This window comes from Ranitomeya variabilis, chromosome 7, assembly GCF_051348905.1.
Source record: "Ranitomeya variabilis isolate aRanVar5 chromosome 7, aRanVar5.hap1, whole genome shotgun sequence".
NCBI lineage: Eukaryota > Metazoa > Chordata > Amphibia > Anura > Dendrobatidae > Ranitomeya > Ranitomeya variabilis.
The window spans coordinates 7,203,823-7,223,544 of NC_135238.1; the positions used below are offsets into that span (position 1 = coordinate 7,203,823).

Consider the following 19,722-nt stretch of genomic DNA (forward strand, 5'->3'; position numbering starts at 1 on the left):
ATCCGATAACAGATGAAGACAAACCTGGTGAAAGGTGTGACAGCAGATTACACAGAGATTACTGCCCATAAATCACACCGCAGTGTGAGAACCACAGCGCCCCCGGTGATCAGTGCCTCATATAGCAACTCAGAGCGCAAAAAGAAAATGTAAGATTGTAGCCCTGAGCCCTGACAATCTAAACCTGCTGCTCCACGTGACTCTTCAGAATAAGTCGTCCTGTGTGTACAGGAGGAGTAACACGATTTCTGGCCCTCATGTGTTTTGTATCCTGCATCTTCAGGAGTTTTCCCATCTGCTTTACCTCCAATTTTCAGTTGTCTCTCAGCTGCTGGGTGGAGATTTGCTGCTATGATGTCTCCCATACACAGCACACATATGAGGGATTCCTGCTCTCCTGTCTCTATATAGCACATTATACAGCTGTACTGAGTAGTGCAGCTGTGAATTAAGCTCTGGGATGAGACATAACACTTACTAGAAACAGTAGCAGCATTGAGGAGATAACACAGCAGTACTGAGCAGTATAGCTGTGAATCCAGCTCTGGGATGAGACATAACACTTACTAGAAGAAGTAGCAGCTTTGAGATTACACAATAGTACTGAGCAGTATAGCTGTAAATCTAGCTCTGGGATGAGACATAACACTTACTAGAAACAGTAGCAGCATTGAGGAGATAACACAGCAGTACTGAGCAGTATAGCTGTGAATCCAACTCTGGAATGACACGTAATACCTACTAGAAGCAGTACAGCATTGAGGAGGTTACACAGCAGTACTGAGAAGTATAGCTGTAAATCCAGCTCTGGGATGAGACATAACACTTACTAGAAGAAGTAGCAGCATTGAGATTACACAACAATACTGAGCAGTATAGCTGTAAATCCAGCTCTGGGATGAGACATAACACTTACTAGAAGCAGTAGCTGCATTGAGGAGATTACACAGCAATACTGAACAGTATAGCTGTAGATCTAGTTCTGGGATGAGACATAACGCTTACTAGAAGCAGAAGCAGCATTGAGGAGATTGCACAGCAGTACTGAGCAGTATAGCTGTGAATCCAGCTCTGGGATGAGACGTAACACTTACTAGAAGCAGTACAGCATTGAGGAGATTACACAGCAATACTGAACAGTATAGCTGTAAATCCAGCTCTGGGATGAGACGTAACACTTATTAGAAGCAGTAGCAGCATTGAGGAGATTACACAGCAGTACACAGCAGTATAGCTGTAAATCCAACTCTGGGATGACATGTAATACTTACAAGAAGCAGTACAGCATTGAGGAGATTACACAGCAGTACTGAGCAGTATAGCTGTAAATCCAACTCTGGGATGAGACATAACACTTACTAGAAGCAGTAGCAGCATTGAGATTACACAGCAGTACTGAGCAGTATAGCTGTAAATCCAGCTCTGGGATGAGACATAACACTTACTAGAAGCAGTAGCAGCATTGAGATTACACAGCAGTACACAGCAGTATAGCTGTAATCCAACTCTGGGATGACATGTAATACTTACAAGAAGCAGTACAGCATTGAGGAGATTACACAGCAGTACTGAGCAGTATAGCTGTAAATCCAACTCTGGGATGAGACATAACACTTACTAGAAGCAGTAGCAGCATTGAGATTACACAGCAGTACTGAGCAGTATAGCTGTAAATCCAGCTCTGGGATGAGACATAACACTTACTAGAAGCAGTAGCAGCATTGAGATTACACAGCAGTACACAGCAGTATAGCTGTAATCCAACTCTGGGATGACATGTAATACTTACAAGAAGCAGTACAGCATTGAGGAGATTACACAGCAGTACTGAGCAGTATAGCTGTAAATCCAACTCTGGGATGAGACATAACACTTACTAGAAGCAGTAGCAACATTGAGATTACACAGCAGTACTGAGCAGTATAGCTGTAAATCCAGCTCTGGGATGAGACATAACACTTACTAGAAGCAGTAGCAGCATTGAGATTGCACAGCATTACTGAGCAGTATAGCTGTAAATCCAACTCTGGGATGACATGTAATACTTACAAGAAGCAGTACAGCATTGAGGAGATTACACAGCAGTACTGAGCAGTATAGCTGTAAATCCAACTCTGGGATGAGACATAACACTTACTAGAAGCAGTAGCAGCATTGAGGAGATTACACAGCAGTACTGAGCAGTATAGCTGTAAATCCAACTCTGGGATGAGACATAACACTTACTAGAAGCAGTAGCAGCATTGAGGAGATTACACAGCAGTACTGAGCAGTATAGCTGTAAATCCAACTCTGGGATGAGACATAACACTTATTAGAAGCAGTAGCAGCATTGAGGAGATTACACAGCAGTACACAGCAGTATAGCTGTAAATCCAACTCTGGGATGACATGTAATACTTACAAGAAGCAGTACAGCATTGAGGAGATTACACAGCAGTACTGAGCAGTATAGCTGTAAATCCAACTCTGGGATGAGACATAACACTTACTAGAAGCAGTAGCAGCATTGAGATTACACAGCAGTACTGAGCAGTATAGCTGTAAATCCAGCTCTGGGATGAGACATAACACTTACTAGAAGCAGTAGCAGCATTGAGATTACACAGCAGTACACAGCAGTATAGCTGTAATCCAACTCTGGGATGACATGTAATACTTACAAGAAGCAGTAGCAGCATTGAGGAGATTACACAGCAGTACTGAGCAGTATAGCTGTAAATCCAACTCTGGGATGAGACATAACACTTACTAGAAGCAGTAGCAGCATTGAGATTACACAGCAGTACTGAGCAGTATAGCTGTAAATCCAGCTCTGGGATGAGACATAACACTTACTAGAAGCAGTAGCAGCATTGAGATTACACAGCAGTACACAGCAGTATAGCTGTAATCCAACTCTGGGATGACATGTAATACTTACAAGAAGCAGTACAGCATTGAGGAGATTACACAGCAGTACTGAGCAGTATAGCTGTAAATCCAACTCTGGGATGAGACATAACACTTACTAGAAGCAGTAGCAACATTGAGATTACACAGCAGTACTGAGCAGTATAGCTGTAAATCCAGCTCTGGGATGAGACATAACACTTACTAGAAGCAGTAGCAGCATTGAGATTGCACAGCATTACTGAGCAGTATAGCTGTAAATCCAACTCTGGGATGACATGTAATACTTACAAGAAGCAGTACAGCATTGAGGAGATTACACAGCAGTACTGAGCAGTATAGCTGTAAATCCAACTCTGGGATGAGACATAACACTTACTAGAAGCAGTAGCAGCATTGAGGAGATTACACAGCAGTACTGAGCAGTATAGCTGTAAATCCAACTCTGGGATGAGACATAACACTTACTAGAAGCAGTAGCAGCATTGAGGAGATTACACAGCAGTACTGAGCAGTATAGCTGTAAATCCAACTCTGGGATGAGACATAACACTTACTAGAAGCAGTAGCAGCATTGAGGAGATTACACAGCAGTACTGAGCAGTATAGCTGTAAATCCAACTCTGGGATGAGACATAACACTTACTAGAAGCAGTAGCAGCATTGAGATTACACAGCAGTACTGAGCAGTATAGCTGTAAATCCAACTCTGGGATGACATGTAATACTTACAAGAAGCAGTACAACATTGAGGAGATTACACAGCAGTACTGAGCAGTATAGCTGTAAATCCAACTCTGGGATGAGACATAACACTTACTAGAAGCAGTAGCAGCATTGAGGAGATTACACAGCAGTACTGAGCAGTATAGCTGTATATCCAGCTCTGGGATGAGATGAAACTCTTAGTAAAAGGCAGCTGCAGCACTATTACGATTACTGAGCAGTGTAGGTGTCAGTTGTCTGCCTCTCCCTGTCTTCTCATTCTGCCCCTCTCACCCTCTCCAGCTGTAACCTGCCCCCTCACTTTGTGGCAGTCATTTTAGCAGATTTTCGGAGTTGAGGAGTCAGAAGGGAGAGGGAGAGGTGTCTCATAAGTGGAGGAAGAAGCAGATGTCTCTGACAACGTCTTGCAGTTTTCTTACATTTGCTTCTGCTGCTGATTTATGTAACATTTGCTGCAAAGTCAGCGACCACATGACACGTTATAAGACCACACAACTCCAAGGTGACTTGTAATATTCTTCTACCAGCAGCCGCTGCAGAACCTCTTTGAGCTGAGGATGGATGGCCTTTATTGCAATTACTCACTGCCTTGATGATTTTCTTTTTCCTTTCCAAGAAGTTCTGCAGCAGCGGAGACAGATAATAAAGGCCACATCGCCAATTCTGGGGGGAGTAAGGTTGTGGCTGTGATGGGGGGCACGGTGGTACTCACCATCAGACTGCGTCCGGCCCCATCCGGTGACATAGCAGCTGGCTCCTGGTGGGAAGACCATGGCGGCTGACGGCAGACACACGGGGCGGATGTACCGCGTATAGCTGACCGATCTGGAGAGGCGGACGAGAGCGATGTCCCCACTGCCTCCGGGGCCGCTGAACTGCGGGTGGAGGACGAGATTGTTCACCCCGACCTCCACAGCGTTAGAATTAGGGGCGTCCAGCCTGTGAGCCCCCAGGTATACGCTGTACTGTGAGGGGGACTGGGATCTGGAAGATGAAGAAACACAATGTTATCAGAGATGGAAGAGCCTTCTATATCCTGTATTCTCAGCTCCTCCCCCCTGACTCCCGGGGATGACGGCTCTTCCACATGACCCTTCTATCTGCTCATACCTTGAATTAATGTGCTACAATTGTATCCAGTCCTTCGCCCCACACTGACACATTGTCACTAACCCTCCGATGTGTCAATGACATCTGGATATAAACAAGAAGATTTACAATCATTGACAACAAACGGGAATTCTAAAAACTGTGCTGACCTTGTTCTTATTGATTAGACTTTGCACAGTTAAGAGTTTTTCTTTAATATTTTCCATTACTATACATTAATATTTAGCTGCCATCTGAAGTGCTGCTTTATCTGCCTGGTTCATGCTTGTTAGTAGCTGCTTTGAACCGCTGCTCCAGTAGGAATCATACAAAAAACTATTTACAAACGCGCTCCCTGTGTGAGAATGGGGGAGGGGAGCGGAGACCCTCAGACCGGGAAGTGTTTGTACCACTGTTTTCTTGCAGATAAAAGCCACTTCAGGAGCTCAGCAAGGTGCGTGGCCCCGGCATCTTCACCATCAGAAGTAATCCGGGGAGCAGGGGAGCTAGGGCGCCCCTAGTGTTAGGGGCAGGGAAGGAGCCCATGGTTATCTTACTACAGTATCGTTACACACTTTAGGAATGGTGTTTCAAAGAGAAGAATGAAAGATAAAATAATGGAGAATAATACAAAGATTCATACGTTTGTAATTAGTATTAATTATTATTGTTTTAAAAAGTTTAATTACTGTTTAAATTGTGAGAAAGCGACTTGTAGAAGTTTCCATGGTGCCGATATTGCACTTTATGGCTCTAAGACTGTGATATTCCAACTTTATACATCGCACAGTCTGTGTCATAAAATAAGTGACCAAGATTACATGAAGGCGACAACCGGGGCCGAGAAACGAAAACCTGGCGGACGTCCAGCGGTGACTGGCTCCGAGCCCGAGAACCAGGAATAAAGCTCACCGTCCACTGACCATAGAACACACAGCACGATGGGAGGATTAGATACACAGGAGAGGATTAGATACACAGCTCAACAGACAATATCACACAGGAGAGGATTAGATACACGGCTCAGCAGACAGTATCACACAGGAGAGGATTAGATACACGGCTCAGCAGTCAGTATCACACAGGAGAGGATTAGATACATGGCTCAGCAGATGGTATCACACAGGAGAGGATTAGATACACAGCTCAGCAGTCAGTATCACACAGGAGAGGATTAGATACATGGCTCAGCAGTCAGTATCACACAGGAGAGGATTAGATACATGGCTCAGCAGTCAGTATCACACAGGAGAGGATTAGATACACGGCTCAGCAGATGGTATCACACAGGAGAGGATTAGATACACAGCTCAGCAGTCAGTATCACACAGGAGAGGATTAGATACACAGCTCAGCAGTCAGTATCACACAGGAGAGAATTAGATACACGGCTCAGCAGTCAGTATCACACAGGATAGGATTAGATACACAGCTCAGCAGTCAGTATCACACAGGAGAGGATTAGATACACGGCTCAGCAGTCAGTATCACACAGGAGAGGATTAGATACACTCTCAGCAGTCAGTATCACACAGGAGAGGATTAGATACACGGATCAGCAGTCAGTATCACACAGGATAGGATTAGATACACGGCTCAGCAGTCAGTATCACACAGGAGAGGATTAGATACACGGCTCAGCAGTCAGTATCACACAGGAGAGGATTAGATACACGGCTCAGCAGTCAGTATCACACAGGAGAGGATTAGATACACGGCTCAGCAGATGGTATCACACAGGAGAGGATTAGATACAAGGCTCAGCAGTCAGTATCACACAGGAGAGGATTAGATACACGGCTCAGCAGTCAGTATCACACAGGAGAGGATTAGATACACGGCTCAGCAGTCAGTATCACACAGGAGAGGATTAGATACACGGCTCAGCAGATGGTATCACACAGGAGAGGATTAGATACACGGCTCAGCAGTCAGTATCACACAGGAGAGGATTAGATACACGGCTCAGCAGTCAGTATCACACAGGAGAGGATTAGATACACGGCTCAGCAGTCAGTATCACACAGGACAGGATTAGATACACGGCTCAGCAGACAGTATCACACAGGAGAGGATTAGATACACGGCTCAGCAGTCAGTATCACACAGGAGAGGATTAGATACACGGCTCAGCAGTCAGTATCACACAGGATAGGATTAGATACACGGCTCAGCAGACAGTATCACACAGGAGAGGATTAGATACAAGGCTCAGCAGTCAGTATCACACAGGAGAGGATTAGATACAAGGCTCAGCAGTCAGTATCACACAGGAGAGGATTAGATACACAGCTCAGTAGTCAGTATCACACAGGAGAGGATTAGATACACGGCTCAGCAGTCAATACCACACAGGAGAGGATTAGATACACGGCTCAGTAGTCAGTATCACACAGGAGAGGATTAGATACACGGCTCAGCAGTCAGTATCACACAGGAGAGGATTAGATACACGGCTCAGCAGTCAGTATCACACAGGAGAGGATTAGATACACGGCTCAGCAGATGGTATCACACAGGAGAGGATTAGATACAAGGCTCAGCAGTCAGTATCACACAGGAGAGGATTAGATACACGGCTCAGCAGTCAGTATCACACAGGATAGGATTAGATACACGGCTCAGCAGTCAGTATCACACAGGAGAGGATTAGATACACGGCTCAGCAGTCAGTATCACACAGGACAGGATTAGATACACGGCTCAGCAGACAGTATCACACAGGAGAGGATTAGATACACGGCTCAGCAGTCAGTATCACACAGGACAGGATTAGATACACAGCTCAGCAGTCAGTATCACACAGGAGAGGATTAGATACATGGCTCAGCAGTCACTATCACACAGGACAGGATTAGATACACGGCTCAGCAGACAGTATCACACAGGAGAGGATTAGATACACGGCTCAGCAGTCAGTATCACACAGGAGAGGATTAGATACACGGCTCAGCAGTCAGTATCACACAGGAGAGGATTAAATACACGGCTCAGCAGATGGTATCACACAGGAGAGGATTAGATACAAGGCTCAGCAGTCAGTATCACACAGGAGAGGATTAGATACACGGCTCAGCAGTCAGTATCACACAGGATAGGATTAGATACACGGCTCAGCAGTCAGTATCACACAGGAGAGGATTAGATACACGGCTCAGCAGTCAGTATCACACAGGACAGGATTAGATACACGGCTCAGCAGTCAGTATCACACAGGATAGGATTAGATACACTGTTCAGCAGACAGTATCACACAGGACAGGATTAGATACACAGCTCAGCAGTCAGTATCACACAGGAGAGGATTAGATACACGGCTCAGCAGTCAGTATCACACAGGACAGGATTAGATACACGGCTCAGCAGTCAGTATCACACAGGATAGGATTAGATACACTGCTCAGCAGACAGTATCACACAGGAGAGGATTAGATACACGGCTCAGCAGTCAGTATCACACAGGATAGGATTAGATACACTGCTCAGCAGACAGTATCACACAGGAGAGGATTAGATACACGGCTCAGCAGTCAGTATCACACAGGAGAGGATTAGATACACTGCTCAGCAGTCAGTATCACACAGGAGAGGATTAGATACACGGCTCAGCAGACAGTATCACACAGGACAGGATTAGATACACGGCTCAGCAGTCAGTGTCACACAGGAGAGGATTAGATACACGGCTCAGCAGTCAGTATCACACAGGGTAGGATTAGATACACGGCTCAGCAGTCAGTATCACACAGGAAAGGATTAGATACACGGCTCAGCAGACAGTATCACACAGGAGAGGATTAGATACACGGCTCAGCAGTCAGTATCACACAGGATAGGATTAGATACACAGCTCAGCAGTCAGTATCACACAGGAGAGGATTAGATACACGGCTTAGCAGTCAGTATCACACAGGAGAGGATTAGATACACGGCTCAGCAGACAGTATCACACAGGAGAGGATTAGATACACGGCTCAGCAGTCAGTATCACACAGGAGAGGATTAGATACACGGCTCAGCAGTCAGTATCACACAGGAGAGGATTAGATACACGGCTCAGCAGTCAGTATCACACAGGACAGGATTAGATACACGGCTCAGCAGACAATATCACACAGGACAGGATTAGATACACGGCTCAGCAGTCAGTATCACACAGGATAGGATTAGATACACGGCTCAGCAGTCAGTATCACACAGGAGAGGATTAGATACACGGCTAAGCAGTCAGTATCACACAGGAGAGGATTAGATACACTGCTCAGCAGACAGTATCACACAGGACAGGATTAGATACACGGCTCAGCAGTCAGTATCACACAGGATAGGATTAGATACGCACTCAGCAGACAGTATCACACAGGAGAGGATTAGATACACGGCTCAGCAGACAATATCACACAGGACAGGATTAGATACACAGCTCAGCAGACAATATCACACAGGACAGGATTAGATACACGGCTCAGCAGTCAGTATCACACAGGAGAGGATTAGATACACAGCTCAGCAGTCAGTATCACACAGGATAGGATTAGATACACGGCTCAGCAGTCAGTATCACACAGGATAGGATTAGATACACGGCTCAGCAGACAATATCACACAGAACAGGATTAGATACACAGCTCAGCAGACAATATCACACAGGACAGGATTAGATACACAGCTCAGCAGACAGTATCACACAGGACAGGATTAGATACACGGCTCAGCAGTCAGTATCACACAGGATAGGATTAGATACACGGCTCAGCAGACAATATCACACAGAACAGGATTAGATACACAGCTCAGCAGACAATATCACACAGGACAGGATTAGATACACGGCTCAGCAGTCAGTATCACACAGGAGAGGATTAGATACACAGCTCAGCAGACAGTATCACACAGGAGAGGATTAGATACACGGCTCAGCAGTCAGTATCACACAGGAGAGGATTAGATACACAGCTCAGCAGTCAGTATCACACAGGAGAGGATTAGATACACAGCTCAGCAGTCAGTATCACACAGGAGAGGATTAGATACACAGCTCAGCAGACAGTATCACACAGGAGAGGATTAGATACACGGCTCAGCAGACAGTATCACACAGGAGAGGATTAGATACACAGCTCAGCAGACAATATCACACAGGACAGGATTAGATACACGGCTCAGCAGTCAGTATCACACAGGAGAGGATTAGATACACGGCTCAGCAGACAGTATCACACAGGAGAGGATTAGATACAGCTCAGCAGACAATATCACACAGGATAGGATTAGAAACACAGCTCAGCAGACAGTATCACACAGGAGAGGATTAGATACACAGCTCAGCAGTCAGTATCACACAGGATAGGATTAGATACACAGCTCAGCAGACAGTATCACACAGGAGAGGATTAGATACACAGCTCAGCAGTCAGTATCACACAGGATAGGATTAGATACACGGCTCAGCAGTCAGTATCACACAGGAGAGGATTAGATACACGGCTCAGCAGACAGTATCACACAGGAGAGGATTAGATACACAGCTCAGCAGACAGTATCACACAGGAGAGGATTAGATACACAGCTCAGCAGTCAGTATCACACAGGATAGGATTAGATACACGGCTCAGCAGTCAGTATCACACAGGAGAGGATTAGATACACGGCTCAGCAGTCAGTATCACACAGGAGAGGATTAGATACACGGCTCAGCAAACAATATCACACAGGAGAGGATTAGATACACGGCTCAGCAGTCAGTATCACACAGGAGAGGATTAGATACACGGCTCAGCAGTCAGATTCACACAGGAGAGGATTAGATACACGGCTCAGCAGTCAGTATCACACAGGAGAGGATTAGATACACGGCTCAGCAGTCAGTATCACACAGGAGAGGATTAGATACACGGCTCAGCAGTCAGTATCACACAGGAGAGGATTAGATACATGGCTCAGCAGTCAGTATCACACAGGACAGGATTAGATACACGGCTCAGCAGACAGTATCACACTGGATAGGATTAGATACACGGCTGAGCAGTCAGTATCACACAGGAGAGGATTAGATACACGGCTCAGCAGTCAGTATCACCCAGGAGAGGATTAGATACACAGCTCAGCAGTCAGTATCACACAGGAGAGGATTAGATACATGGCTCAGCAGACAGTATCACACAGGAGAGGATTAGATACACGGCTCAGCAGACAGTATCACAAAGGAGAGGATTAGATACACAGCTCAGCAGTCAGTATCACACAGGAGAGGATTAGATACACAGCTCAGCAGTCAGTATCACACAGGATAGGATTAGATACACGGCTCAGCAGACAGTATCACACAGGAGAGGATTAGATACACGGCTCAGCAGACAGTATCACACAGGAGAGGATTAGATACACGGCTCAGCAGACAGTATCACACAGGAGAGGATTAGATACACGGCTCAGCAGTCAGTATCACCCAGGAGAGGATTAGATACACGGCTCAGCAGACAGTATCACACAGGAGAGGATTAGATACACGGCTCAGCAGACAGTATCACACAGGAGAGGATTAGATACACGGCTCAGCAGACAGTATCACCCAGGAGAGGATTAGATACACGGCTCAGCAGACAGTATCACATAGCATAGGATTAGATACAGCTCATCAGTGAGTATCACATAGGAGAGGATTAGATACACGGCTCAGCAGTCAGTATCACACAGGATAGGATTAGATACACGGCTCAGCAGTCAGTATCACACAGGAGAGGATTAGATACACGGCTCAGCAGTCAGTATCACACAGGAGAGAATTAGATACACGGCTCAGCAGACAGTATCACACAGGAGAGGATTAGATACACGGCTCAGCAGTCAGTATCACACAGGAGAGGATTAGATAAACGGCTCAGCAGACAGTATCACACAGGAGAGGATTAGATACAAGGCTCAGCAGACAGTATCACACAGGAGAGGATTAGATACACGGCACAGCTGACAGTATCACACAGGATAGGATTAGATACACGGCTCAGCAGTCAGTATCACACAGGAGAGGATTAGATACACGGCTCAGCAGTCAGTATCACACAGGATAGGATTAGATACACGGCTCAGCAGTCAGTATCACACAGGAGAGAATTAGATAGACGGCTCAGCAGACAGTATCACACAGGAGAGGATTAGATACACGGCTCAGCAGACAGTATCACACAGGAGAGGATTAGATACACGGCTCAGCAGTCAGTATCACACAGGAGAAGATTAGATACCCGGCTCAGCAGACAGTATCACACAGGAGAGGATTAGATACACGGCTCAGCAGACAGTATCACACAGGATAGGATTAGATACACGGCTCAGCAGTCAGTATCACACAGGAGAAGATTAGATACCCGGCTCAGCAGACAGTATCACACAGGAGAGGATTAGATACACGGCTCAGCAGTCAGTATCACACAGGATAGGATTAGATACACGGCTCAGCAGTCAGTATCACACAGGAGAAGATTAGATACCCGGCTCAGCAGACAGTATCACACAGGAGAGGATTAGATACACGGCTCAGCAGACAGTATCACACAGGAGAGGATTAGATACACGGCTCAGCAGTCAGTATCACACAGGATAGGATTGGATACACGGCTCAGCAGTCAGTATCACACAGGAGAAGATTAGATACCCGGCTCAGCAGACAGTATCACACAGGAGAGGATTAGATACACGGCTCAGCAGACAGTATCACACAGGATAGGATTAGATACACGGCTCAGCAGTCAGTATCACACAGGAGAGGATTAGATACACGGCTCAGCAGTCAGTATCACACAGGATAGGATTAGATACACGGCTCAGCAGTCAGTATCACACAGGAGAGGATTAGATACACGGCTCAGCAGACAGTATCACACAGGAGAGGATTAGATACACGGCTCAGCAGACAGTATCACACAGGAGAGGATTAGATACACGGCTCAGCAGTCAGTATCACACAGGAGAGAATTAGATACACGGCTCAGCAGACAGTATCACACAGGAGAGGATTAGATACACGGCTCAGCAGTCAGTATCACACAGGAGAAGATTAGATACCCGGCTCAGCAGACAGTATCACACAGGAGAAGATTAGATACACGGCTCAGCAGACAGTATCACACAGGATAGGATTAGATACAGCTCAGCAGTGAGTATCACATAGGAGAGGATTAGATACACGGCTCAGCAGTCAGTATCACACAGGATAGGATTAGATACACGGCTCAGCAGTCAGTATCACACAGGAGAGGATTAGATACACGGCTCAGCAGTCAGTATCACACAGGATAGGATTAGATACACGGCTCAGCAGTCAGTATCACACAGGAGAGGATTAGATACACAGCTCAGCAGTCAGTATCACACAGGAGAGGATTAGATACACGGCTCAGCAGTCAGTATCACACAGGAGAGGATTAGATACATGGCTCAGTAGTCAGTATCACACAGGAGAGGATTAGATACATGGCTCAGCAGTCAGTATCACACAGGAGAGGATTAGATACACAGCTCAGCAGTCAGTATCACACAGGAGAGGATTAGATACACGGCTCAGCAGACAGTATCACACAGGAGAGGATTAGATACACGACTCAGCAGACAGTATCACACAGGAGAGGATTAGATACACGGCTCAGCAGACAGTATCACACAGGAGAGGATTAGATACACGGCTCAGCAGTCAGTATCACACAGGAGAGAATTAGATACACGGCTCAGCAGACAGTATCACACAGGAGAGGATTAGATACACGGCTCAGCAGTCAGTATCACACAGGAGAAGATTAGATACCCGGCTCAGCAGACAGTATCACACAGGAGAAGATTAGATACACGGCTCAGCAGACAGTATCACACAGGAGAGGATTAGATAAACGGCTCAGCAGACAGTATCACACAGGAGAGGATTAGATACACGGCTCAGCAGTCAGTATCACACAGGAGAGGATTAGATAAACGGCTCAGCAGACAGTATCACACAGGAGAGGATTAGATACAAGGCTCAGCAGACAGTATCACACAGGAGAGGATTAGATACACAGCTCAGCAGTCAGTATCACACAGGAGAGGATTAGATACACGGCTCAGCAGACAGTATCACACAGGAGAGGATTAGATACACAGCTCAGCAGACAGTATCACACAGGAGAGGATTAGATACACGGCTCAGCAGTCAGTATCACACAGAGGAGGATTAGATACATGGCTCAGCAGACAGTATCACACAGGAGAGGATTAGATACACGGCTCAGCAGACAGTATCACACAGGAGAGGATTAGATACACAGCTCAGCAGACAGTATCACACAGGAGAGGATTAGATACACGGCTCAGCAGTCAGTATCACACAGAGGAGGATTAGATACACGGCTCAGCTGTCAGTATCACACAGGAGAGGATTAGATACAAGGCTCAGCAGACAGTATCACACAGGAGAGGATTAGATACACAGCTCAGCAGACAGTATCACACAGGAGAGGATTAGATACACGGCTCAGCAGTCAGTATCACACAGAGGAGGATTAGATACACGGCTCAGCAGACAGTATCACACAGGAGAGGATTAGATACACGGCTCAGCAGACAGTATCACACAGGAGAGGATTAGATACACAGCTCAGCAGTCAGTATCACACAGGAGAGGATTAGATGCACAGCTCAGCAGACAGTATCACAGAGGATAGGATTAGATACACGGCTCAGCAGACAGTATCACACAGGAGAGGATTAGATACACGGCTCAGCAGACAGTTTCACACAGGAGAGGATTAGATACGCGGCTCAGCAGACAGTATCACACAGGAGAGGATTAGATACACGGCTCAGCAGTCAGTATCACACAGGATAGGATTAGATACACGGCTCAGCAGACAGTATCACACAGGAGAGGATTAGATACACAGCTCAGCAGACAGTATCACACAGGAGAGGATTAGATACACGGCTCAGCAGTCAGTATCACAGAAGAGGATTAGATACACGGCTCAGCAGTCAGTATCACACAGGACAGGATTAGATACACAGCTCAGCAGTCAGTATCACAGGAAAGGATTAGATACACGGCTCAGCAGACAGTATCACACAGGAGAGGATTAGATACACAGCTCAGCACTCAGTATCAGACAGGATAGGATTAGATACACAGCTCAGCAGTTAGTATCACACAGGATAGGATTAGATACACGGCTCAGCAGTCAGTATCACATGGGATAGGATTAGATACACAGCTCAGCAGTCAGTATCACACAGGAGAGGATTAGATACATGGCTCAGCAGTCAGTATCACACAGGATGGGATTAGATACACGGCTCAGCAGTCAGTATCGCACAGGATAGGATTAGATACACAGCTCAGCAGTCAGTATCACACAGGAGAGGATTACATACACAGCTCAGCAGTTAGTATCACACAGGATAGGATTAGATACACGGCTCAGCAGTCAGTATCACACGGGATAGGATTAGATACACGGCTCAGCAGTCAGTATCGCACAGGAGAGGATTAGATACACAGCTCAGCAGTCAGTATCACACAGGAGAGGATTAGATACACAGCTCAGCAATCAGTATCACACAGGAGAGGATTAGATACACAGCTCAGCAGTTAGTATCACACAGGATAGGATTAGATACACGGCTCAGCAGTCAGTATCACACGGGATAGGATTAGATACACAGCTCAGCAGTCAGTATCACACAGGAGAGGATTAGATACACGGCTCAGCAGTCAGTATCACACAGGATGGGATTAGATACACGGCTCAGCAGTCAGTATCGCACAGGATAGGATTAGATACACAGCTCAGCAATCAGTATCACACAGGAGAGGATTAGATACACGGCTCAGCAGTCAGTATCACACAGGATGGGATTAGATACACGGCTCAGCAGTCAGTATCGCACAGGATAGGATTAGATACACAGCTCAGCAGTCAGTATCACACAGGAGAGGATTAGATACACGGCTCAGCAGACAGTATCACACAGGAGAGTATTAGATACACGGCTCAGCAGTCAGTATCACACAGGAGAGGATTAGATACACAGCTCAGCAGACAGTATCACACAGGAGAGGATTAGATACATGGCTCAGCAGTCAGTATCACACAGGAGAGGATTAGATACACAGCTCAGCAGACAGTATCACACAGGAGAGGATTAGATACATGGCTCAGCAGTCAGTATCACACAGGAGAGGATTAGATACACAGCTCAGCAGACAGTATCACACAGGAGAGGATTAGATACACAGCTCAGCAGACAGTATCACACAGGAGTGGATTAGATACACAGCTCAGCAGACAGTATCACACAGGAGAGGATTAGATACACGGCTCAGCAGACAGTATCACACAGGAGTGGATTAGATACACAGCTCAGCAGACAGTATCACACAGGAGAGGATTAGATACACAGCTCAGCAGACAGTATCACACAGGAGTGGATTAGATACACAGCTCAGCAGACAGTATCACACAGGAGAGGATTAGATACACGGCTCAGCAGACAGTATCACACAGGAGAGGATTAGATACACATCACAGCAGACAGTATCATACAGGAGAGGATTAGATACACAGCTCAGCAGACAGTATCACACAGGAGAGGATTAGATACACATCACAGCAGACAGTATCATACAGGAGAGGATTAGATACACAGCTCAGCAGTCAGTATCACACAGAAGAGGATTAGATACACATCACAGCAGACAGTATCACACAGGAGAGGATTAGATACACTGCTCAGCAGACAGTATCACACAGAAGAGGATTAGATACACATCACAGCAGACAGTATCATACAGGAGAGGATTAGATACACGGCTCAGCAGTCAGTATCACACAGGAGAGGATTAGATACACATCACAGCAGACAGTATCATACAGGAGAGGATTAGATACACAGCTCAGCAGTCAGTATCACACAGGAGAGGATTAGATACACAGCTCAGCAGTCAGTATCACACAGAAGAGGATTAGATACACATCACAGCAGACAGTATCACACAGGAGAGGATTAGATACACTGCTCAGCAGACAGTATCACACAGAAGAGGATTAGATACACATCACAGCAGACAGTATCACACAGGAGAGGATTAGATACACGGCTCAGCAGACAGTATCACACAGGAGAGGATTAGATACACGGCTCAGCAGACAGGATAACACAGAAGAGGATTAGATACACAGCTCAGCAGTCAGTATCACACATGAGAGGATTAGATACACAGCTCAGCAGACAGTATCACACAGAAGAGGATTAGATACACATCACAGCAGACAGTATCACACAGGAGAGGATTAGATACACTGCTCAGCAGACAGTATCACACAGAAGAGGATTAGATACACATCACAGCAGACAGTATCACACAGGAGAGGATTAGATACACGGCTCAGCAGACAGGATAACACAGAAGAGGATTAGATACACAGCTCAGCAGTCAGTATCACACATGAGAGGATTAGATACACGGCTCAGCAGACAGTATCACACAGAAGAGGATTAGATACACATCACAGCAGACAGTATCACACAGGAGAGGATTAGATACACGGCTCAGCAGTCAGTATCACACAGGATAGGATTAGATACACAGCTCAGCAGACAGTATCACACAGGACAGGATTAGATACACGGCTCAGCAGTCAGTAACACACAGGAGAGGATTAGATACACGGCTCAGCAGACAGTATCACACAGGAGAGGATTAGATACACGGCTCAGCAGACAGTATCACACAGGAGAGGATTAGATACACGGCTCAGCAGTCAGTATCACACATGATAGGATTAGATGCAGTGAGCGGCACTCACGGGCTGAAGCAATGTGCGGCGCTCAGCACCCACTGGTCAGAGATCAGGGACCCTCCGCACACCGGCTCCCTGCTGTACAGCACACTGACTTGCCAGGGCCAGGCTCCTTCTTCTGCGTCAGTTCCTCCGATTATCCTAGTAGAGAACGCCGGGGAGCCGCAGGTCGGGGGAAGCAGCATGTCGGGGAAGACCACCGCTGGGAGGACTGGGGGAGAGATACAATAAACGTCACACAGCAGAGATACTCACCGCAGTATTATACGGTTATTATAGGCGGCGTATCGGGATCTGAAGGAATCAACGGCTCAAAGAGAAGTCTATGGGACATTCCCCCCGATGTGTATGAGACATATGACACTATTGTAGGTGATCACTATAGGGCACCTGGACAGGCTGAAGATAGGGAGGAACCTTTCTACCTCAGAGATCTTTGTTCGCAATAACGTACGACATCGTGATCATGGGAGATTGTAACTATTTGTTGGGAATCTCTCTCAGGCAAAAGTAACGAGTACAGAAAATTATTATCTTCTCTCGCTGACAACTTTATTTTTCAAAGGGTAGAAGAGAGAACAAGAGGATCTGCCATCCTGGACCTAATTCTTACCAACAGGGAGGAGATGGTTGAGGAAGTAAAGGTGGATGGGAATTTAGGACGCAGCGATCATGCTATCCCCGAATTTTGGATTACAAGAGGAAGACCAGCGAGGACTTAGACTTTATGGTTGGACTTCAGAAAGGCAGATTTTAATGGACTCAGAAAGAGGGTAGGAAAGTCCAATGGCCGGATGTTCTAAAGAGCAGAAATGTCCAAGAAGGATGGGAGAAGGACAATTGTTGTCCCTATCTTCAAAAAATAATAGAACACAAAGGGAGGAAATTACAGGCCAGTGAGCCTTAAGGTACCGTCACATTAAGCGACGCTGCAGCGATAGCGACAACGATGCCGATCGCTGCAGCGTCGCTGTTTGATCGCTGGAGAGCTGTCACACAGACCGCTCTCCAGCGACCAACGATGCCGAGGTCCCTGGGTAAACATCGGGTTGCTAAGCGCAGGGCCGCGCTTAGTAACCCGATGTTTACCCTGGTTACCAGCGTAAAAGTAAAAAAAACAAACAGTACATACTCACCCAGCGTCATACCTCCCCCAGCGTCTGCTTCCTGACACTGACTGAGCCCTAACAGCACAGCGGCTTTCACTTTCACTTTAGGGCCGGCGCTCAGTCAGTGTCAGGAAGCAGACGCTGGGGGAGGTATGACGCTGGGTGAGTATGTACTGTTTGTTTTTTTTACTTTTACGCTGGTAACCAGGGTAAACATCGGGTTACTAAGCGCGGCCCTGCGCTTGGTAACCCGATGTTTACCCTGGTTACCAGTGTAAAATATCGCTGGTATCGTTGCTTTTGCTGTCAAACACAACGATACACGGCGATCTGACGACCAAATAAAGTTCTGGACTTTATTCAGCGACCAGCGACATCACAGCAGGATCCTGATCGCTGCTGCGTGTCAAACTAAACGATATCGCTAGCGAGGACGCTGCAACGTCACGGATCGCTATCGTTATCGTTTAGTGTGACGGTACCTTTACATCTATACCAGGAAAGATCTCTGAACACAATATTAAACAGCATGTATGTAAGTACTTGGATAAGAATACAGTAATTAACCAGAGCCAGCATGGGCTTGTAGCAAACAAGTCATGTCAGACTAATCTAATTCCCTTCCATGATGGAATCCCTGACTAGGTGGATCCGGGAAATGTGGTAGATATAGTATATCTCGACTTCAGCAAAGCATTTCATAAAGTCTCTCATACTATCCTTATTGGAAAATGACCAAGTACGGGATTGACAAGGCTCCGGTTAGGTGGATTTATGACTGGCTCAGTGATCGCACTCAAAGAGGGGTGATAAATGGTTGGACATCAAATTGGAAAAGCATTTCAAGTGGGAACCACAAGGCTCTGTCCTGGCCCCAGTGTTGTTCAACATTTTTATAAATGATCTAGATAAGGGAATTGATGATAAAGTAATTGAATTTGCAGACAATGTAAAGCCAGGAGGGATATCTAACACTAGAGAAGACAGGGAAAGGATTCTGAAGGATCTAGATAAGCTTGAACAATGGGCAGCGACTAATAGAATAGTATTTAACAGGAAGAAATGCAAGATTCTACATTTGG

General features: G+C 46.2%; 1 protein-coding gene across 1 annotated transcript in view; it reads right to left on the reverse strand.

Moving 5' to 3' along the window:
* LOC143785248 (transmembrane protease serine 9-like) overlaps positions 1-19,722 on the reverse strand; it is a 91,305-nt gene that overhangs the window by 4,395 nt on the left and 67,188 nt on the right. The window contains exons 11-12 of the mRNA XM_077273974.1: positions 17,538-17,742; positions 4,331-4,602 (exon numbers count right to left, since the gene is read on the reverse strand). Coding sequence (XP_077130089.1) covers positions 4,331-4,602; positions 17,538-17,742 — 477 coding nt within the window. The remainder of the gene's footprint in view (positions 1-4,330; positions 4,603-17,537; positions 17,743-19,722) is intronic.